General features: G+C 37.3%; 4 protein-coding genes across 17 annotated transcripts in view; 1 reads left to right on the top strand and 3 right to left on the bottom strand.

Annotated features, from left to right (window-relative positions):
• LOC133531550 (zinc finger protein 852-like) overlaps positions 1-4,645 on the bottom strand; it is a 119,234-nt gene extending 114,589 nt beyond the window's left edge. For 7 of the 13 annotated variants that reach the window (XM_061869836.1, XM_061869830.1, XM_061869834.1 and 4 more), the window contains exons 1-2: positions 4,294-4,645; positions 3,012-3,162 (exon numbers count right to left, since the gene is read on the bottom strand). In XM_061869836.1, the coding sequence (XP_061725820.1) occupies positions 3,012-3,162; positions 4,294-4,437 (295 nt within the window). In that variant the 5' untranslated portion in view covers positions 4,438-4,645. The remainder of the gene's footprint in view (positions 1-3,011; positions 3,163-4,293) is intronic. The other 6 variants (XR_009801551.1, XM_061869842.1, XM_061869835.1 and 3 more) reach the window with 3 other exon arrangements.
• A 2,512-nt stretch (positions 4,646-7,157) lies between these two features.
• Positions 7,158-14,683, bottom strand: LOC133531572 (zinc finger protein 708-like). Of its 2 annotated transcripts, XM_061869878.1 has the most exons (6): positions 14,347-14,683; positions 14,049-14,184; positions 12,389-12,472; positions 10,914-11,171; positions 9,269-10,266; positions 8,285-8,384 (listed from the first exon to the last, which is right to left on the bottom strand). In XM_061869878.1, the coding sequence occupies exons 1-5, from the start codon at positions 14,503-14,505 to the stop codon at positions 9,278-9,280; spliced, it is 1,626 nt and encodes a 541-aa protein (XP_061725862.1). In that variant the 5' UTR covers positions 14,506-14,683; the 3' UTR covers positions 8,285-8,384; positions 9,269-9,277. The 2 variants fall into 2 exon arrangements, with proteins under 2 accessions (XP_061725861.1, XP_061725862.1); XM_061869877.1 differs by lacking the exon at positions 9,269-10,266 and having other exon boundaries at positions 7,158-8,384; positions 14,347-14,677.
• Positions 14,684-15,001: 318 nt separating this feature from the next.
• LOC133531558 (uncharacterized) lies at positions 15,002-18,065 on the top strand. Its single transcript, XM_061869854.1, has 2 exons — positions 15,002-15,425; positions 17,050-18,065. Exons 1-2 carry the CDS (start codon positions 15,106-15,108, stop codon positions 17,252-17,254), a joined length of 525 nt encoding a protein of 174 aa, XP_061725838.1. The 5' UTR covers positions 15,002-15,105; the 3' UTR covers positions 17,255-18,065.
• Positions 17,993-21,832, bottom strand: LOC133531559 (uncharacterized). Its single transcript, XM_061869855.1, has 5 exons — positions 21,632-21,832; positions 21,462-21,550; positions 21,157-21,281; positions 20,833-20,909; positions 17,993-18,506 (listed from the first exon to the last, which is right to left on the bottom strand). The coding sequence occupies exons 1-5, from the start codon at positions 21,705-21,707 to the stop codon at positions 18,367-18,369; spliced, it is 507 nt and encodes a 168-aa protein (XP_061725839.1). The 5' UTR covers positions 21,708-21,832; the 3' UTR covers positions 17,993-18,366.
• Between the last annotated feature and the right edge of the window lie 648 nt (positions 21,833-22,480).

Here is a 22,480-nt window from a genome sequence, read left to right as displayed (position 1 = left end):
CATAAGTTGGCAGATCGAGAAAAGAATTCCACGCGAGAGAGCCATCCCGCGCGCGACTTAGCCAGTGTGGCCATTTATACTTGGAACAAACTTTTCTTTCGTGGCAACACTGAATCGGTACTAACATAATCGGAAAAATAATGAATAGTCAGCTTTAGAAACGGAGCGTCCCTAGTCACGATAACTTTGTCTCCTTCTCGCAGTATTAAGATTAAAGAAATAGCAAATATTATTTTGAAGTCGGAAATGTCAATGTGTCAATCATAATTTGATTCGCTTTGTCGTTACAAGTTGGAGTACATTATTATATCTAAAGATAATTACCTACCTAATAATTAAATACCACTCCTTACGAATGATTGGTGTTTTTTTAAGATAATTGAGATTATCCGAAAGTGTTGGCTAATAAGCTACCATCTTTACGAAGAAGACTGAAGATCTCATGATAATCCCCAACATGTCTTCCTTGTGGCTGGCTAGTTGCTGCACCGCTGGCTTTGAAGATAGATTGATGACATGCACAAGTCTGTCATCAAACACGGCGCCTATACCTAAGCATGCTGCTGCTGGGCGCAGCCATCCTGCCACGGAGGACATAGAAGGGCTCAAGTTGAGAAGCTACTCCATACAACGACACTCGAATGTTAAAAACAATGAGTTATTTTTGCGTGTTTTGTATTTTAGCGATCTATGGATGCAGCGTTAGTTTTTTAAGTTTTCTCATATTGCAAATACACAAAAACATTAAGTTATTTTATTTACTCTGACCTCTTTTAGATATTTAGATTTAAGTACGACTACTACGACTCCCACCGAACGGGCGGAGTCGGATCGCATTTCACATTTATGTGGCCGCAAGCCGGTCGGCTGCTCGCGGACGCGGAGACGCCTCCGGACGGATTCTATCGCTTCTGCGATATATAATATATAGGCACATTAAAAATACGCTCCGGTACGGCCTGACTCCAGCCAGTCGGTGGGAATCGTACATTAGGGTGGTAACTACAGAATACTCGTATTACGGCCGTGGCCTTTTGTAAGGTGGAGGTTGAGTTGGGCTGCCAGATTCATTATTTTGCATTATTTTATTATCTGCGTATAATAAAATAATGCATATAGTAACAAAAGTGTACTTAGACACCTACTTAGGGTAAGTAATAGGTACCTAAGTACAGTAGGTGTAGGTTACCTTACCCAATCTGAAGGCTTTCTCCAAAGTTTTAAAATACATTGCGTTTTTGTACTACTACTACTACTTCACTCGCTCAGTGACCCAAACAAGATCTTGACCTCTGACGCAAGAGAACGCCACTCTGCCCTATCCTGCGCCACTTCATGCCAGTTGGGTATTCCGAGGGCGAACAGGTCTTTTAGGACTTCGTCACTCCAGCGGTATCTGGGACGCCCAGACGGACGTTTTCCACCCGGGTGCACCACATACACTCTTCTCACAGCACGATCCTCTCCCATCCTCTCTAGGTGGTGCGTTTTTGTACACATATTATAAATCATTAGTACCCGGATATACCTATAATTAAACCCCAAGACCGCGGTTTATATCCCACAATCAATTGAAGCACGTGACGAGTATTTGTACTTAGGTGGTGGTGTATTTAACTATTTGCGTATATATTTTTAGGTGGTAGGTTGCATGCATTGACTGTAAAAATACGCGTGTAAGTGTAACGGGTTAGCACTGATTGACTAGCACTTAATTATTTCGTGGATTAGCGAAGTAATATTTTTGTATCAATTAATACGGATTTCCACAAAGTTTTTTTTTTTTTTTTTTTTTATACTACGTCGGTGGCAAACAAGCATACGGCCCGCCTGATCGTAAGCAGTCTCCGTAGCCTATGTACGCCTGCAACTCCAGAGGAATTACATGCGCGTTGCCGACCCTAAACCAGCCCCCCCTCGTTAAGCTCTGGCAACCTTACTCACCGGCAGGAACACAACACTATGAGTAGGGTCTAGTAGTTATTTGGCTGCGGTTTTCTGTAAGGTGGAGGTACTTCCCCAGTTGGGCTCTGCTCTAGATCTGGAATGACATCCACTGGCTGTGCCCTACCACACAAAGCGAGAGTTCCACAAAGTAGTTTCTATTAATCACCCTCCAGTCAATTCTCCATCAAACTGTTTGCTTTGTTGATGTGGTGGCACAATCTTAGGCTTTTAATTTTTCTGTCGGGTTTTCATTTAACTTAAGAGAACAAACAAGTAAATGTGAAAAAATACAATCATTTTGTTATTACCGGCATGATATAGATATAGGTATCTTAATAGGTATGTTATAAAGCAATACCACGTACCTACACCTTACCTACCTAGCTAACGGACACATCATAAAACTCAGGTTTCATATTAAAATTACACAGAAAATTGCTGTAGTATGAAATAAATACTAAATATAGAAAATTAACTTTCTTTTAGGACCAAAGTCAACAAAACTTCGACAAAATATGCTTCTCGCGACCCTCTAGCCTCGAAGACAGTTTCTCTCCTTTTGACGTTGAAACGCGGGATATTTTCTCTCCCATAGTGCACTTGTGCTACGAGTTTCGAGAGTATCCCGCGTGGAACTGTCAAACGACAAAATTATGTCGTTTTGACATTTGTCCGCGAGACAGCGGGTTGTCGCGCGCGTCTTATGCTACCGATTCGCGAGAAAGCTCTATGTCGCGGCATTTTCTCGCCTGTCGACTGTCGCGCCCGTCATGTGCTAGCCGTGCAGGGTTGGCAGAGTACCGGGCACAATACCTCAGTTCACCGGGGTCTCTCCCAGAAGTCGTCGGCAACATCAAGGGTCGGCTAGGCTTCTTGGTAGAGTTGGGTTGGCAAGAGTACTGTCGACAACCCACCACGCAAACTAGACGCGAAATAGGACATCGAGTTGCGGAAACCAGGCCCGCGAATACCTATAACCTATATGTCACTCTGGCACCATTAGCAGCCCCTTGGATACCCATTAGGATTTGGCTCCATTTTTCCTGTTTCTATCAAGCACTCACCTTTGATCATATTCTTGCTGTACATTTCCTTGAAGCGCTCCTCGCAGTCCTGCACCTGGCGCTTGAAGTTGGAGGCGTCACGCAGCCGCGCCACGCATGACTCACAGATAGTGTATGTGGCATCGCAAAGGGGCCCCGTCATGGGAACAATCTGCGAATTAATTAAAGTTGTATTTTGGACACCTTTAGTTGAAATCCTATTGGCACCAATGGGGTCGATAAATCGTACTATGCATGGAAAAGGGTTAATCAGAAAGTTCCAAAAAAAAGTTTTATTTTACGCCTATTGATTATATTGGCCAAAACGAGAAATGCATCAATTTTTACGATATTTATAACAGTGTTATTTACTTAGTAGGTTTCCAGGACTTTAACCCTGGAAAAAAATATTTGTGATAACATGGCAGTCTCCACTTTATGACTTTGTTCCATCAATTTTAGGTATTTATACTCTGCTTGTTCCTATCAATGATGATGAATTGCATTGTAGGCTATATACTGATGTGTTAACCCTTTGAATGCCATGGCTATTGTATACGGCAGCACAAAGGTTGATATTTGGCTGTAGTCGAGCATCAATTAACATATGGCAGACAAAGAGTTAACCAAGCATAGTACAGTCATGTCTGAATATATCAAAACAACCGAAATGCCAAAAATATGGATACACAATATAATTGCCCATATCAATATTTTCATATGTGACTGTACCTGTTGGTTTTAACCCATTAACTTTTAGAACATGCCTAGAATTCTATACTGCCTTCATACATTATGTGATATTGGAAGGGTTCAAAGGTAAAGTGTGAGATCAAATGCAATGTTAAGGAGTTTTGAGTTTCTAAATTTTTCAAGTAAAAAACATGTGTATCGTCTGTAGTACAATAATAAAACATTATCTAGCTATTTTGTATACTACATAGGCTTAAAGCTAGTAATTTATAATTTAACTCATTGCCTTCAAAAGCATACTTAATTTACAAAAGATACGTATCCATATTTCCACAAAAATGGTCTTGAGATTTCCTGGCCTGTAGACCCTGTAGTCGTTAGGCTTAGCGTGTTAAGCGTGCTATCTTAGATTGCCGCCCTAATCAAAGTGCTTGCCTACAGCAAATATTTCCTTTTAAAAAGGTGCCAGTAATACGAGATGAAGGAAGTAAAACTTAAAAACTATCTTCATTACTTAAAAGATCAAGATTTTGCGGTACAATTGTACAGCCCATTAATCAACGGACTAGAACAATAAACGGGTCGAATGCAGGAAACTTTAAATACGAACCTTGATATCTAGACAATCTTGCAACATGACGGAGTAGATTTCCTCCTGCCCCAAAAGGAAGCAGGGATCCGATAGATGCTTAAAGGAGCCCTCCGCGTGACAACATCGGCACAAGTCCTTTTCTAGCTTCCACATTGCCGACATTTTTTATGTCCAATAACATCACACTTTCAGTGTTAGACGCCAAAATTCCTTTTTGGTCACTAAACCAAAGCTAATACATTACACTACACTAACTTTAAACACAAAATAGACAAACGTTAAACGTTTTTCTAGAACTAAAGCATAATTATCCGCTAACGCCGTAATCTTCGTGCAGCGGCCGCCATGTTGTTGTATGTATCGTTTTTTTTTTTTAACGTTGACCGTTTCGTTCGTGTTTAAGTAGCCGAGATTTCGTTTCGATATATATGCTGGATAGTGTGTGTCACATTTAACACGAAATTATGATATTAACGCCATCTGTTGTGGAGTAGAAAACACTAACGTCTACAGAGAGTCAGACGTGTGAATAATAAAAAAATATAATTATCATACATGTTGGCTATGACATAGATAAATAACTAACTTGCGTATTAAGAGGGAAGAATATCAAAAGCGTCCATACAAAAAGAGAAAACGTTTTTAGTATGGTATTGCCACAATGAATAACTAGGTTAATGTTTTTCTTTTTTTCATAATTTGAAAAAAAAAACGTATATTTTAAGCGAAACCTATAAAACTAGAATAAATTATGCTGAAGCGATCGACATCAAAATCAAAGTTAGTTTTTTTTCCCCCGAAATGGAATTTCATAAAAAAATACCGTTATTTCGTTAGGATCGCAAAGCTATTCTTCTCTCTTAATGCTTACTTATTTCTATATGCCTATGGAGGAGAGAGGTACCGCTACCCGCCATATCTATGCTTTGATTGATTGATTTATTTATTTATTGGTAAAATCGTTGTTTTACAAGTCAGGATTACATTAAATATTTACATAATAAGATTAAATAACTAATAATATTTACAAAGTATAACATTTACAACTAAATCTTATATGTATAATTAGTCAAGCATTAAGATGACACTATTTTTACGCGTTAGTTATGAACTCCACAAAGAAACTCTTCAACGCTGTAGCATGCCTGTGCGATCAGCAGCGCTTTAAGTTTCTTGGTAAACACGGAATCACTTTCCGCTGACTTTATGGCAGGCGGAACCAAGTTGTAGATCTTGGCCCCAATGACACTGAGTGAATTCCTGAGCTTAGCAAGACGCTTTACGGGGGCAACCAACATTGGCTGTCTGCGGTTGTTATCACCACGGCTGGAATTGGTTTTATACCTAGCGAGGTTAGACCTGACATACTGGCACGCTGCCAATATGTAGACAGAAGGTAGCGTTAACACTTTATTGCGTACAAATAGTTCTTTCGCTGGGTGGTCGTAAGGTTTCCTAGATATTATCCGCAGCGCCCGCTTTTGTATTTTGAATACCTTGTCCCGACTCGAAGCCAAGCCCCAAAGGTCGACACCACGGATTAAAATCGAGTGGAAATATCCAAAATAGGCCTTTCTTAGGTTATCTACCGATAGGGTGGGCGCGAGCCTGGACAAAGCAAAACACGCTGACGAAAGCGAATTGCATAACTGATCAATGTGAGGGGACCACGTAAGTCCAGAGTCGATTAAGTATCCAAGATATTTAGTTTGGTTTACTTGTGGGACTTCAATATCATTTATTTTAATATTTAGCTGCGATATGTCAGTGCACCGTAACCTAAAGTGCACAATGTTTGTTTTGTCTAAGTTGAGGAGCATTCCGTTAGCGGTGAACCACTTATCTATCTCTATCATGGTTTGACTCAGTTTTGATACTAGATCATCAATGTTTTCCGCGTGTACTATAATGCATGTGTCGTCGGCATAAATAACATATTCGGGCTCATACGACGCGGATGTAATATCGTTGATTAGCATGAGAAATAGGTTATTTCCCATACTTGAGCCCTGGGGTACCGCGCAGCTGCCTACTGGTTCCAGTAGAGACCTTACATTCTGGACGTAAGTACTCTGTTTACGGTCTTTTAAAAAGGAAGCGATTGTGTCATGGAAGCTACCATCAAAGCCGTACAGAAATAGTTTCTTAAGGAGGAGGGAGTGGTCTATCATCTCGAACGCGCGCGACAAGTCGCAGAAGACCGCTGCGACCCGCCGCCCGCCCTCGAGGTGGGCCAGCACCCGCGCGACCACATCACGAGCCGCGTCCGATGTCGATCGGCCAGGTTGGTATGCATATTGGTGACAATTCAATAAGTCGTTTGTGCGTATGTGATGCATAATTTTTTTACATAACAAACTTTCAAATACTTTTGATATGACTGGAATTATTGAGATTGGGCGGTAATTTTTAAGTTCATGCATGTCACCTTTGCGTTTATAAACAGGCTGAACTTTTACATGCTTTAGAATGTCAGGATATTCACCTATCTCAATACATTGGTTAAACAACATTAATAGTAAGCATATAACGACTGGAGGGAGGTAGTCAAGTACGCGGGTTGACATGTCATTTATATCTTTTGTGTCTTTTCGTTTTATACTTTTCCATGCCTTTATTATTTCTTGTAAAGTGAAATGTGTGAATTGGAATCTCGGGGGCAATTTTGGTAAGTGTTTGACCAAGTATTCCAAAGCGACGTCACTACACGGTTGCCTATTGTTTACATTTGTATCAATGTAGTAATGATTAAGCAGCGCAGCGGCCGCCGCAGCTCGAGTATCGCCACAGTCATCGCCCAACCCGTTGACGAGTACGTCAAGCGCCGCGCTCCTATTTTTATTGTCACTACAGGTTTCGGACGATATTACGCGCATGCTTATGCCTAACAACGGCTTATTGTATTGTAAATGCTATTTCATGGATTAATTATACCTTAAAACGAAATAAAACAGATTTAGTAACTAAACAGTATATTTATAAAAAAAACATTTATAACTTCTTCAAATCAATTTCCAAATCGGGATGATGAACGCGTATATGATTTTTCAAACTACATTTTTGTATAAAAGCAGCTTTACATATTGCACAAGAATGGGGCTTCTCATTTAAATGTATACGCAAATGTACCTTTAGAGTATAAGGTTCAGCAAATCGTTTACTGCAGAACTTACATTCAAAATTTTTAGCCCCAGAATGAACAATTAAATGTTTTTTCAAAGTCCACTTGTAGCCGAAGTTCTTTCCGCATATCTGACATGCATATTCTCTATTTTTCAAATGTGAATACTGAACATGAGCGCTAAGGCCCCCGGAGCTAGCATAGTTTTTATGACATATATCACACTTATATTCAGGCTTTTTAAGGTTATGTGCTTGTACCAAGTGTTGCATCCGTTTTTGATATTGCAAAAACACTTCGTCACATTCTGGGCATTTGTAAGCAGACTTGCTATGGATTTTTCTGACATGATAAGCCCTTGCTGAAGAACTGCGGAATTGTTTTTCGCAAATTTTACATTTAGATTCATTTTCTTTATGCATTTTTACGTGTGCGTGCAATCTATGATCAGATAGGAACTTTTTTCCGCAATAATGGCATACGAAATTGGCGCTGTGTTCGTTCATATGAATCGAAAGGTTTTTGAAAAATCGAAATTCTCTTTTGCAAATATGACATCGGAATTTTTCGGATGTTAAGTCGAAACCTAAAATACCATGCGATGGTTTGAACTTGGAAGTGTTGTAGTAAATTTTATTATGGTATTTAACTAAATGCTCTATTAAAATATCTATACTTTTTAAAGTCGTATCACACAGCTTACACCTTATTTCGCTAACTTCGGCTTTTATTAGGTTTTTAGGTGTTTTTAAGCGCCTTGATATTTCCTTTTCGGTAACGTTGTTATGTTTGTCGTTAATATGTATTTTTAATTGTTTGAAAAACAAATATGAGCTGTCGCAATATAGGCAGGTGTATTTGTATTTGTTAATATGTTTGAACGGTAGTATTGTCGAGTTCTTCAATATTAGTGTGATGTTTGACCTCAGATGGCGATTTTCGATGTAGCTTTCGGGAGTCACTCTTGGGGAATTCCAGCTTGATGATTCTGAAAAAAGTGAAAAATATTCATTTAGATATATCTTTAATTAATAGTTGCATGGCTAATATTTATAATATTATTATCACTTTCCCTATTCACCACCAGATGTCGTTAGTATGTAAAATTGATATTTGGATTCCAATACACATATGTAATGTAATGTAATATGTAATGTAATATTCTTTATTTGCTTAAAATATGGTACAATGAGATGGCAAGGGTAACGTATATCAGTACAAAAACATATTTTGCTAGTTTAGCATGCAAATGTACACTTAACTTAATAACTATCTAACTTATACTTAATATTACGTATCTAACATGCAAAACAGGTCATCTGTAGTATAAAACATCTTTGTTTTCAGCCAACGATAAAGTTGTGCTTTAAATGAATTAAGAGGGAGATCCTTAACATTATCTGGAAGAGCATTAAATATTCGTATACACATATAATAACTACTTTTCATGAAAAGGGCACTACTGGGAACAAAATCAATTACAAGTCGGTTCGGGTTTCTTGTGTTTCTATAATATACATCTTTAGCTTGTTTGAAAAGATACGGGCATTTTTTTACAAAAACAGCTGCTTCAAAAATATACATACATGGTAATGTCAAAATTTCATACTTTGCAAATAGTGGTCTACATGATTCCCGTTGTGGTATCCCACACATTGCCCTTAAGCACTTTTTTTGTGCTATAAAAGCCCTAACCACGTCACTGGAATAGGATATTCCGTATAAAAAAAAAGGATGTAAACTCCAGTCCATTTATAGACGCTTGCTCGGTGGTTGTTTTATTAAATAAATAAAAAAGTTACCTATACAGTTTATTCAGGGCACATGTACCTCCGATCATTTTCATGCGCTCTCATTAAATAAAAAAGTTACCTATACAGTTTATTCAGGGCACATGTACCTCCGATCATTTTCATGCGCTCTCATATGCTCCCTCAAAGTATAACTCCTCGCATAAGCTTTACAACATACTGAACAAGTATAGGGCTTCTCCCCCGTATGTTTCAACATATGTTTCTTCAATCCATGGTTAGTAATAAACGCCATGCCACATTCAGAACATTTTTTATTCTTATGCCCGTGCGTCTGTCTTATATGCGTCGCCAAATAATGCTTTATGTTGTATTCTCTAGCGCATATCGGGCATTTAAATTTATGCGTTATATTATGCGCTTCAGACATGTGTTTGATTCTATCATTATAGTGTTTCATAGGCTTGAAACATATCTGACATTTTATAATGCGTTTCGAATGCGCGCTCTCCATATGATTAGCTTTAGAAATTTTAGTTTTTAGTGTTTTCCCGCATTCTGAGCACGGAAAATTGCCAATGTCATGCGTGCGTTTATGAACCTTAAGCCTCTTGGAATTAAGGAACGATTTCCCGCAAACATCACAAATACAATTCGCGTAATGCTCATTTAGATGCGTCGTCAATGTTCTAAAAACGTGAAACTCCTGCGTACACAAATGACAAGTGTAGGGACTCGCATCAACTTTATAATCAGCAATGCATTCCCTATAAATAACCTTATTATGGACGTCGCAAAGATGGCGGCGCATGTTTTCGACATCTGTCAAATTCAAATTGCAATGGCGGCATTCCAAATTCGAAATTTCGATTTGGAGCGAGCGCGGGTAGCGTTTTATTTTTTTTAATTCTCCCTCTATGTCAGAATGCGTTTCGTTCGTGTGGGTTCTTAGTAAATTGAGTTGAATAAAGTTTTCATGGCAGAAGAAGCATTGGAACCAGCTTTTGTGGTGGCGGAAGGGGCAGGCCGTGGTGTCCCTCAGTACGGCGCCGCACGTCAAAATGACGCGTCTCCGCTCTGATATCTGCTTGATTGCGTTTATTTTGACAGGCTGGTGGCCTGGAAACGGAAACAAAAATAACTTAAAACAACTGGATAATTCCTCAAAGGTAAATACATTAACAATAAACGCAAGCAAGCATATATCAAGCGTTAGTAGCTCTGACTTGCAATGAGTAGGCCTCTAGGGACTTTAGAGTAGCTGTATCCATATGACTAGGTAGTTAGTTTTCTCGAGGAAAGTTTCACATAAATCTGTGACAAGTTACGAGTATCAGTATCAATGCTGTTACTTGCAATGTGAAATTAATCCTATCTATATCTACTAGCGAAAGAACACGTAGGGGTTGTGTCAAAAAGTCAAAAGGGCTGGCGCAAGATAGGAAAAGCTGGAACAAGAGAATAACTCTTAGGTTCATGATGATAATATCTACTAGCGACATCTAGTGACGAGTAGGAACAACGGTTTTCATAATTTTGATATCATATCCAACGATTTATCAAGATGATTGGTAGGACTGGTTGTTTATAGATATAAGGCCTAAAAAAGGTAAATAGAGTCAGACCAAGTTAACTTGGCAGCGATTTTGATAGCACGTACTGTGCAAGTGTTATTTTAACGTCAAATTTCTATCAAATCGGCTGCCAAATTAGCTTGAAACGACGTTAAACTTATTGTTTTCATAAGGAAAAAAAATACAACTAACCTGCAATATGATTATCTGTTTTATCATCAGTTTCTTCACATCCGAGGGCAATGTGACCCATATTATCGTCATTATTGATATCACTATTATTTGTGTCAATATCCCTACTTTTCGACAATAATGTCAGAGGAGTATCTGAATCACAGTCAGAGTCATTCCTTGGTTTTTCTTGAGCTCTTGAATGTTTGTGTCTCTTTCTGTTTGCAGATTTATTTTGTTTTAATGTTAACTTCACACCTTTTCTCAATGGACTTGTATCTGAAATAATGTGTCAAAAAAAATTAACTTAATGACATAAACTTATAACTTTTCTTTTTTTTAAACCATATGGAAAGAAGCACACTTAATATAGAACTTAGAGACAGAGTCAAACCGTCCATAATGAAACAAAAACAATAACTAAAATAATAAAAGAACAAAAGATGCGCTAGACAGGCCACATGATGAGAGAAAACATAGACAAGGACCTTGTAGAGTGATGCCCTAGATAATAATAAAAGAAAGAGTGACCACAAAAGTTTAGATTGTCGGATGATTTAAGAATTGGAGGAGGTAAAATATTCTGCCGCCAGAGAGCAGCACTAACAAATATTGTAAACCATAGATATATATAATACTATGTACAAGTTACTCTATGGTCTACTATATGCGCTAGAGCTGTACTCTAGTGGCAGAACATTGCAGTAACACTCATTATAGGTGTGGCATTCCAAGGATTAATATTTTCATTAGCCAGAACTCACTAAGGTTTCTTTAATATTGAGTTTATGGTTTGTTATATTTAATTTATGGTTTGTTTTTATTTTGTAACACCTCTTTAATTTTGAACATAGCCTGTTGAAATGGCCTCTAACATGACATCCTAAAAGGTAAAATTATTTTATTTACCCGGTTTATTTAATTTCAAAACCTCCTGACATAAAATAAATAAATAATAAATAAATATTATAGGACATTATTACACAAATTGACTAAGTCCCACAGTAAGCTCAATAAGGCTTGTGTTGAGGGTACTTAGACAACGATATATATAATATATAAATATTTATAGATACTTAAATACATAGAAAACACCCATGACTCGGGAACAAATATCCATGCTCATCACACGAATAAATGCCCTTACCAGGATTTGAACCCGGGACCATCAGCTATGAGGCAGGGTCACCCACTAGGCCAAACCGATCATCGTGACATGTGTAAAGATATTAATTTTCGCTACCTAAACATAGTTTCGATGAAAACACTTTTTAGTAATATGACCGCCTATGGTTTATCTCTACTTGTGTGTATTATTTTCTTCTATTGGAGTGTACAGTCACCATCAGATATATCCGAGCAACCAAGGCGCTCACACATATCTGACTGAACATGCCTCGATTGACAAGGCATTAAAGTACCTGTTCAGATATTTGTGAACACCTTGGCGGCTCCGATATATCTGATGGAGACTGTACAAGAAAGGGTCTTTGTACCTGTTTTACCTATTTCCATTTGGTCAGCAAAGTCATCTGCACAGTAGTCCATATCTGGTTCAGTCTTTACCGTTTCAATGCTGTCTGAAAACAGAAGGTTTATGTCTATTAAAAACTGTACACGTTAAAATTCTGGTATATCTTTTTACCGAATGTACATAATCAAGCAGTTCTTTTATTTTAATAATCTGTATATATATAGTACTATATAAGAAAAATACAAACATACTCGTATTACAATGTATGGGGATGTGTGAGTTTTCGCTGAATATATTCCATAATATCTTAAATTTTGTCCAAGGTTTTTTGATAATCTTCACTCGCTTCATGCTATAAAGCCACAATTAATATATATATTTACAAGCTGTTTTATGCACATTAGAATTTCTACTCAAAGCACTGAAAGTCAGTTTTGAATGGGAGGCAGTTTTATGTCAATAAGTCGAATTCTAACAAAGTATTTTGGCTCAGTGATCCATAAAGAATCTTGGCCCGAGAGTGTGCCACTTGTGCCACCTGTCTCGATCCTGTGCTATATATCTGCATACAATTAGAAAAATGTTAGCTATTATGAAAAGATAATGTAAATAAAAATAAAAAAATAGCCATTTTTTAGTCTTAAGTTCACTTATAGTTTTTTAGTTCTTAAATAATTTTTAAATGAATTTTTATATTTAGCAAGAACCCCGTCTTTGCAGGTCAAGCCCTCCTCCAGTCTTCCAGAGTTTTCCACTCATCTCTATCTTGAGCTTTTTGCATCCAGTTTTGACAGCGATATTTTTTATTTCGTCTTCCCATCTATTAACAGGTTTTCCTAGTGGCCCTTTCTATGATGTAACATTTTTGGTCCAACGCTGGTCCGTTATTCGTGATACATGTCCCGCCCACTTCCATTTGAGTTGTTTGGCGTGTCTAAGTGTGTCTTTGGTCTTTGTTAAGTTCTTATCTTTGTATGCCTTATTTTTTGGATTTTTTTGATTTGATGGAAAAATTATGTAATAAGGTGTGTTTTAAACAGGAGGTTTTGGTAAAAACTGTCAGAAACCATGGATTTAAAAAAAATAGGTACTATGGAATATATAATGCCCAAATTCACAGACAACCTAATGTTATATTATGATTGTAATTTTAATATTTAGTTTGATATCCACAAATTATATAAAACATAGTGCTGCTTGATTATGCATATTCATTTTAAAAATTTACCATGTAGTCTTAATTTATTTTTACATGTTACATGGATTGTTTTGCTCTAACATAGTTTTTATATTCTCTTTAATGACATAGCTCTGTCTTATATATCAGAAATTTTATTTGCTTAAAACACTATTTAACTTAGTATATTATAGAGCTATTGAGTTTCACATGATTTGTCAATAAAAACATGCAAATATTTGTACCACTATCTAAAAAGTTGAATGTATTAACATAAGTACATTTCTCTTCAGGATTTCATTAACAGAGTAAAACCGTTCCTCTAGCAACCATTGTGAAAGTTTTCTTTTCAGTTCCATTAAGGACAAGTTTTTGAAACTATTCAGAAGAGCATTAAATAATCTGATGGCCATCGGATAGCAAGTTATTAACTATTTTTTTTATGCTGGAATATTTACATAATCCAGGTCTAGTGGTAATAAACAAATCATGTTAAAAAAAGTACCTTTCTTACTAAGATATTCTGTGAAGTATTTGTCTGCCTCTTGCACTTGTTTCTTGAAGCTGGTGGCGTCCCTCAGGTGTCCTACACATAACGCACACACCAGCCGACTTGGTCCCCACTCTGATAGGTACGAGAGCTGAAATTTAGCGAAACATATACAGTTACATTGATGTCTGATTTGACGATTTTTAAAGGATATCTGGGTTATTTACTTAAAGATAGATATAAAAGGACTACTATGTATTCATAAAGATATAAGTAACATATTGAAATACACAAACATACTGAAAACACTTACAGATATCCCGTAACATTCCTGTAAAATGTCTGAAAATACTTCTTTGATTCCAGCCTCTGTAACGTACGATGCTGTAAGGTCCCAGGTACCGCTGGCTGAGAGGCAGCACCGACAGACGTCTGGTTGTGATACCCAGCTCTTTAAATTCTCTACGTCCATGATTTTATTTAGAAATTACATGTAATCGAGATAAATAGAACAATCCTATTGAATATATGTATGTTGACATTTTTCTATTACCCCATTAAAATGTAACGCAATCCAGAAATATAGCTATCTCATTCAACATGGTGTATGTCGTGTTGTTAAAAAGAGACAAAGATAATATTTGACAGCACGTAAGGGACGACCATATTTTATATCATTGTATAGTTATTTGAGACAATATTTAAAACTTTGTTTATTTAATGTACGGAACACAAGATAGTGGACATAAAATTTTTAGTACTTTTACCTTTATATTACGACAAGACCAGTAAATATGTAAATAATTATACCAAAACAGCATATTAAAAAAACAGTTTGATTTATTTCTAAGTTCCTGTGATATTAAGTAAGAATAAAATTAATAAAAATATGTTTATGACAAAATATGAGTCAATTTTTTTTAAACCCTAGAAGTCTATAGCTATACTGTCACTGTCACTGAATTGGCGCCTAGACTTGCAACTACTTGTTACTTGTATTATAGGATTTTAATTTTTGCTTACTACTGTATTCTTTGTTGTTATTCTCAGTTCTTAGAATAACTATTTCACAATGCGCAACGTAGAAATCAAAGCAAGAATAACCGACTATGAAAACATTTGTAAAGTGGCTGCAGAACTCAGTCAATCAGAGGGAACCATTATAAAGCAAGACGATACTTTCTTCCGAGTCAACGAGGGACGGTTAAAGATGCGTTTCTACGCGGACTCCTCGGCTACACTAGTGCGTTACGATAGAGACGACGAAGGCGGACCAAAGCTTAGTAACTACGAGTTGTTGGAGTTTTCGGCGAATGAAAGTGAGAAGGCATTGCTACTGGATAGTATGCTGAGGAAATGTTTGGGGGCGCGAGGACGTGTGGTCAAAGAGCGGTATGTTAAGGAGTCGCTGCCTTCTTTATGCTTTTCATGTCTTCTTGCATTTGTAAAGTCCTATGCAGGATGTGCATATACATTTATAATTGAATCAAAAGAATACAAAAAGCCTTAAACAACTAATCTGCCAAACTGACCTGTTGTACAATTTGTTGGCAGAAAAAACTAAATCAACTAGTAGGTATTATAAACTTTAATAATTATATCGGCTTTTGCATACATGTGTATATTGTGTATAATTGGGTCAACCTTGGTCTATCTATGGTACGTAATTTAGCAATAGAATGAGATTGCAGTGTGCGTACTGGCCCAACGTGTGCATTGGGTTTATGCTATGCTAATTACAATGTTGATAAGATAAAATAAATATTTGTCTAAGGGCCTGTTTCACAATGTCCAAGTAAACTCCTGAATAAGCTACTTGCCACATATCTGACAAATAAAGTATTCACAATCTTCAAATAAGCTTAACTGGTAGATAAAGTTTTAAGTTTTGTAGGAAATTTTATCTTACAGTTAATTTATTTGTCAATTAGCTATCCAATACTTTACTGGGACATCAGGCACTTAGGATGAGACTGGGAAGCGAGTTGACTGTTACATTTCTCCAGATGTATGCCTAGAACAAGCAAAGTTAGCAGTTGGCTAAGAAAGAATGAGTTTCACCATGCATGAATTTATTGAAATAGAACTTTTTCTTCGCTTTTAAGAGATTAATAATGGAGCATTCTATCAGGGATCCTTAATAAAAATTAACTTTTATGAATTCTGAAAATGGTAGAAATAAGTATTGGGTAAAAATTATATTTTTGGTACAAGCTTTTATTGCTGACTGTACTTTCACAGGCAACTGATAATCATCAAGAGAATTCTAAAAAGCTCAAACACCAGCAGTGGCAGCATGGTTCCATTTTTTTCACCTGTCACTTTCGTACTTACATACTCGTTAGAATGTGACATGCATGGTGACAAATGATAAAGAGCCGAACATCTTAGCCCTTAGGTTGCTTTGTTTTTCAGAGAGTTCCTATGGCCACCACCTGTCTCCATCACCAGATCACCTTGATGATAGCATATTGCATTGTCACCCGACTTACATATGTATGCAAATTTTCAGCTTCATTGGAAACCTGGAAGTGGGTCAAATTAAACTTGTAAAATTGTACCTGTACAAACATGTTACATAGTTACATTTCAAGTTAACAATGGGACTTTCAGATCAAACTTGGAGTTAAGGAGGAGGATCTGATTGAGTTTTTATTTTTTTATTATCATTTATTATTATTTCATGAAATAAACTTATAATCTAATACAGTTTCCTGCAAAACTGTTTACACAGTTTGACTGCAGGCGCGAGTCTCTGTTATAAGTTCTTACATACATAATCAACGTAACATATTATTAATTAAAACTTACACCATAAATATAACTCACTTCACTTGAGTGACATTTGCAGGCACAGGCATACAATAGTGTGCCTATGTTAGTCTGATAGATAAGAAGTTAAATAAAAGCTTGTAAAAAGGTAGAATTTTTAAGTGAAGATTCATCCAACCAATGTTCTCCTACTAGTGTAGGCTAGAAACATCAGCATTTATTCATGAAATTCTGCTTTTTACAGTAAGCTCTACATGGTCGGCCAGACCCGAGTCCACATAGACACCGTCCAAGATCTCGGGCACTTCATGGAGTTGGAGGTGGTGCTGAGGCCTGAGCAGACGCTGGACGACGGCCAGGCCATCGCTCGGGAATTGCAGACCAAACTTGGAGTTAAGGACGAGGATCTGATTGAGTGTGCCTATGTTGATCTGTTAGATAAGAAGTAGGATTGTCATTATTGCAAGAACAGACAAACATTGTATTGCATGATGCATGCAGAGCAATTGTACTTTCAATAACTGAAAATAAGCCTTATGAACGTTATAGAGAATTAATGGTAATAGAGAGATGAAATCTATGAAAAAAACGTGCCAAACTTGGCGCTAAACTATATGTTTTGCGATCACCGAGTTGTCAAACATCAACTTTTGACATTCAGAGTTACCGCAAAATGTATGGAGCTTTACAGCGCCATCTCGTTTACCTGTCCAATTAGAAGCACAAAATTGTCTTAGATTTTACGCATCTTATCAATGTATCTTTGACGTTACTAAATAATTAAATATACATAAACTCAGATATATGATGGTTGGATCATTTTATGGGTTCCGTACCCAAAGGGTAAAACGGGACCCTTTTACTAAGACTCCAATGTCCGTCTGTCGCCAGGCTGCTCATGAACCGTGATAGCTACACAGTTGAAAATTTTGTGTACAGTTGCCGCTATAACAACAAATACTAAAAAGTATGGAGCCCTTGGTGGGCGAGTCCGACTCGCACTTGTCTGGTTTTTAAGTCTCTAAATGCAAAAAGATAAGTAATATAAGTCTACTGTTTCCATGAAACTTAATTTTGTGTTATTAAGCATTTAAATTGTTTAATTGTATGCATTTAGATTAGTTTTGTTTTTTTTTTCTATTGGCTCTTGATGGGTTAAATTAGGGTTAAGATAATAAAGGCTGTAATTACTTGTAAAAGTTTATTAAAATAATGATAATTGTCTTTACTTATAAATAAATGTTTTGTTAAGGGTGTTGATATGGCCATTTTTGTTTCCACCCGCTGTACATTGTGGTTGCGTTTTATTAGTATCCGACCGAAATCGGATTTTTGCCGAAACCATATGAATGGTCAAGAGTTATCTGATGTGTCATGGGCTAGTCAGGCGTCTCACATTTACATACTTGTTAGGCGACAGACACAATGATAAACTAGAAAAGCGCAACCATAATCATGCCCACTGATACTGTCCGTTCCAGACCAATTTACTTAGAAATATAAAATTACTTATAGATCACTTTTAGTAAATTGGCTAATTAATATCTGTAACATGAACAGCCTAGTTGGGCGGCAGGTTCTCGTTGTGGGCGAGGCGCCACTCGGGCGCGGCGCCGGCCTCCGCGAGCCTCCACAGGGCGGCGCTGGCGTCGCCCTCCAGGTTGAACGGTTGGAGCAGCTTCCGGGACTCGCTCTTCACATCTGATATATTGCTTAAGAAAATTGCTTTGGCAAATCTATAAAGTAAATCTTTGGAATGTACAACTTAAGCTCTTTCCTACCTACCTACTATAGGTCAATCAATCAATTTTTCGTGTTATGGCTCCATCAAGGTGTTGATGATTCTGCCAATGTCGAGGTTGGATAAGACACGGCTAGTATATGAATCTTATTACGGTCATAGACAGTGTTCGGTGGAGTAACTAGACTGAAATTTATATCGTGCGCGGCGCGTCATCGAGAACCTTGTCGGTGTTGTCGATTTGGCTGTAGCCGCACGCTCGAGTTGACGTCTTTGACGGTAAAAGGGTTAAGAATCCCTTATTTAATCATTTAGAATAAGAGCTCAAGATCCTTAACCTTTTGAACGTTTTATGTCAAACACAAGCAGAGTGCAAGAGAGCTAATGTAAACCTTACTTGAAAGTATGAAGGTTACTTTGACAGCGTCCGCCATAACACCTATAGTTGTGCTTGGTGCTGTGGGCACGACAAGTAACGACGACTTTAATAGATGTTCTTGGCGTTCAAAAGGTTAAACTACTGAACTCATTATCACCGAACATGACTAAGAACACAGTTACCCCTCTGAGTTGTAAGGTCAGGTACAGTCACGGGGTTTAATTCTTGAGCTATTTAGGGTTAACTTTACATTGGACATTTCATACCGTTAGTATAAACAAACAAATTAGCTTGAACTCTAAATGGATCCCTTTCGTAAATACTAACCCCCTTATTCATAAACGTGTACTAAAGTTACGATGCCGCTAATCATCGTTTGTCCCTTTCCATCATACCAATACTTCGGAAAGGAACAAACGATGATTAGCGGCGTCGTAACTTTCGTACACGTTTACGAATAAGTGCCTACACCAGGGCTCGGAAAACCGCGGCTCACGAGTTCACTTAGGGGGTACGATTACGGCTAATCAAAAAAATTAGTAAAATTACATCTTCTGATGTCTTAAACCACTGTAAATACCATTTGCGACTCTTTCATATTCCTAAAAGTGGTGATTTCTACTGTATTTGGCTCTTCTTTCCAAAAGTTTGCCGACTGGCCTACGCAATTTCCTAGGATTAGTTGCCAAGCGGACTTCAGGCTCCCATGACTATTAAAAAACCAAGACAGTGATAGGAAGAAGATGAGTGAGAACACTTTCACCAGCAGAATGTATTATGTACGCGACAACGCGATATAGTATAATATAATGCATTCGGCACAGATCAATTAGATGAAAACAAACAGCGAACTAAAGGATGTTAAACTTAAGAAAGTCGATCTGTTCTGCGGGAGAATAACAAGATTTAAGGAGAATAGTGTGGAAATGCCGCCGGGACAGTAACCTGCAGCTCCAACTCAAAGGGAATTGACCTGAATTAATGCAACAAGTCTATCTGTTTCCAGGCCAGCACCCCGGCACTACATCTAGAATGGTGTATTAAATAAATAAATAAATAAATCCTTGACTCAGGGATGGGCACAAATGGGAATGATTCCTTGCCGGGGACAGATGGGAATGACCATATTTCCATCTGTGGCCGGCGGAGACAAAAGGCTGCCCACAGGCGACAGATTGGAATACACCATCTAAAACACTTTCAATAACATGACTAAGATTTTCAATCAAGACTAAAAAATGTAGGGTGTAAATGGTTTGGACCCACAAATACGCAGGCTATAAACAGACTACAAAATATGCAGGTTAAACTTTTTACAGCCATACTACTACTATAGTCTGCCAAAACATTTCCGTCAGTAGAAAAAAGCGGCAAATTTAAGAAAACTAGGCGCGAAGAGTTATCGTCCTATAGAAAAGTTGAAATTATGGAATAAATGTCATTTCTTCTTCTTCTTCTTCTTCTAAATTCGTGCCTTTTTCTACTGACAAAGGCCCTCCAGGGGCTCCCTCAGCTACTGAAAAGCTTCTCAATTTCAAGATAGGCAAAGAAAATGACTAACTTTGTAGTGAAATAGTAATGTCATGATCATAAATGCTTTAGATTGTCTTATGAATATTTTATACCCCACCCACAAAAGTTGTCTGTGAGAGTATAGAGGCGTATTGTCAAAGTAAATGTTGTAGTCGACTAAATTTACTGCCATCTTTCAACACAGGGCCAAAGCTCTTAGAATGACATATGGCTATTTGACTCATGTTCTTTCATGGATATGTGTTAAATATCAAACAGTGTCACCATCTACTCAAGTATAGGCCAAAGGTATAAGTTTTTATTTATCTTATACGGAGTTAACTATATCTTTGGTTCAATTATAGTGTGGGTAGAACATTAATAAAAAAGGATACAGCCTTTACAAATGTTAGGTGGAGCCGTGTAGTCAAATCTCACTCCCGTCAGCTCTTTGGCAACTTCATATGATAACCTGTAAAACATAAACACAAGCAGCTAAGCATAGCTCCAAGCAATTATAAGGGTTGGCACAACATGACTTGCCTCTGCATGTACACCACAGATACAATAGTGACTTGAATTTTAACAGCCCTAAATAGCTGAAAAGTACAGTACCCTACATAAGAAAGGGATAGCATGATTCGGCCCTCAACTTTGGTTTTGTAGGAAGTTTCTTTTCTGTACAGTAGTACTATTATTAAGTCTGTGATACTACTAACTTGGCCTGATCAAGCCGTGTCTGGTCATTGTCAGAAATGGTGAGCTGCCCCGGGAACATGGCACACAACCGATCCAGCTCTGTGTACCGACTTGAAACCTCTTCTAGTTGTCGTAACAATTCCGCCTGCGATCATAAACACACACAATTTTATAACTAATTTAGTATGAAAATAGAATTAAATATGCAATTCTAATAAATAAACATATAAACTATCTTTTCCGGTATGAGAATAATAAACTTCCAATGTAAAACCAATACTATTTAAGACGAAAAGGTCTAACACTTATTTAGTAAACAACTCACGTTCTTTTTCATTTCAAGAGCTAGTTTCTCTTCAAGTTCGGTGTTTTTCTTCCGCGCTTTTAACTGCTGCTGATCCTTATCCACTTTTTCTGTGTAAAGGACGTAAAATTAACAATTTAATGCGATGGGAACATCGAGGCAAGCGTTCAGTGTATTTAGTGTGAAATTACCTTCAACTCGTTTACAGAAAGCATCCAATTGATGACATATATCTAAATATATTGGATCTTTCTCCTCTAAACTCATTTTAGGTGATAAATGAACAGTCAAAAGATATAAATAAAAATTATCTGGGTGCGTACTGACAAGTTACAGCAAGATTCAAACTAAACAAACGGAAATTCTAATGCGAACGAGCCAAGAACAGAACGAGCGTTCTTGTTTTGACAGCTAAAGGGTTACCAGCATACTAATTTTATTTTATTCAATAATTATGATTGTTCGTTCAGATAGCTTTGCTATAATGACAGGATGCTATTACGGTAATAATGCGTATCTAATGTTAAATGTGTACAATTTACAGTCTACACTGCAATACCCTTGTATGGTATCATGTTGTCATGTAACTTATGTAACGAGAATCAGACCAACCTAAGTTGGCAGCGATTTTCAGAGCCCATCCTCTGCAAGTGTTAAGTAAACATCATAATTTCATAGAAGTTTGACGTTTGAAATAACACATGCACTGTCTGGGCTGTCAAAATCACTGCCTACTTATCTTGGTCTGAATCTATTGTACCTAGTGTGAGACTTGTATTGTATACCAACATGAGTGCAATAAAGATTCTATCCTATTTTATTCTATGTTTGCCTTATAGATTTACACACTTATTATACCTTCTAAAAATCTGGAAATTAACTTAATTTACTGCCCGTTTTGTGTGCTTCTCTGTCGTAATTGACCGAAGCGTAAGCGAAGGTGTCCGTTTTGACTCGGGTAATCTGTTTTCGTATGTCCAAATGTTCTCCTCTACAGGTCGCAATTTTCAACCGATTCTCGTGAAATATTGTGACCAAAT

This window comes from Cydia pomonella, chromosome 25 (genome assembly GCF_033807575.1).
Source record: "Cydia pomonella isolate Wapato2018A chromosome 25, ilCydPomo1, whole genome shotgun sequence".
Taxonomy (NCBI): domain Eukaryota; kingdom Metazoa; phylum Arthropoda; class Insecta; order Lepidoptera; family Tortricidae; genus Cydia; species Cydia pomonella.
The sequence above is the reverse complement of the archived record's forward strand: the minus strand, read 5'-3'. Positions and strand labels throughout refer to the sequence as shown.

What these genes read in the sequence shown, in the direction of transcription:
- LOC133531572 (XM_061869877.1), bottom strand. Translation starts at nt 14,505, where the DNA reads ATGGACGTAGAGAATTTAAAGAGCTGGGTATCACAACCAGACGTCTGT. An exon ending in AGGAATGTTACGGGATATCT is followed by an intron (nt 14,185 to 14,346) that starts GTAAGTGTTTTC and finishes GCTAAATTTCAG; the next exon opens with CTCTCGTACCTATCAGAGTG. An exon ending in AATGGAAATAGGTAAAACAG is followed by an intron (nt 11,172 to 12,388) that starts GTACAAAGACCC and finishes ACATTATTTCAG; the next exon opens with ATACAAGTCCATTGAGAAAA.
- LOC133531558 (XM_061869854.1), top strand. Translation starts at nt 15,106, where the DNA reads ATGCGCAACGTAGAAATCAAAGCAAGAATAACCGACTATGAAAACATT. An exon ending in GGACGTGTGGTCAAAGAGCG is followed by an intron (nt 15,426 to 17,049) that starts GTATGTTAAGGA and finishes TGCTTTTTACAG; the next exon opens with TAAGCTCTACATGGTCGGCC.
- LOC133531559 (XM_061869855.1), bottom strand. Translation starts at nt 21,707, where the DNA reads ATGAGTTTAGAGGAGAAAGATCCAATATATTTAGATATATGTCATCAA. An exon ending in TTTCTGTAAACGAGTTGAAG is followed by an intron (nt 21,551 to 21,631) that starts GTAATTTCACAC and finishes TCCTTTACACAG; the next exon opens with AAAAAGTGGATAAGGATCAG. An exon ending in ACACGGCTTGATCAGGCCAA is followed by an intron (nt 20,910 to 21,156) that starts GTTAGTAGTATC and finishes TATGTTTTACAG; the next exon opens with GTTATCATATGAAGTTGCCA.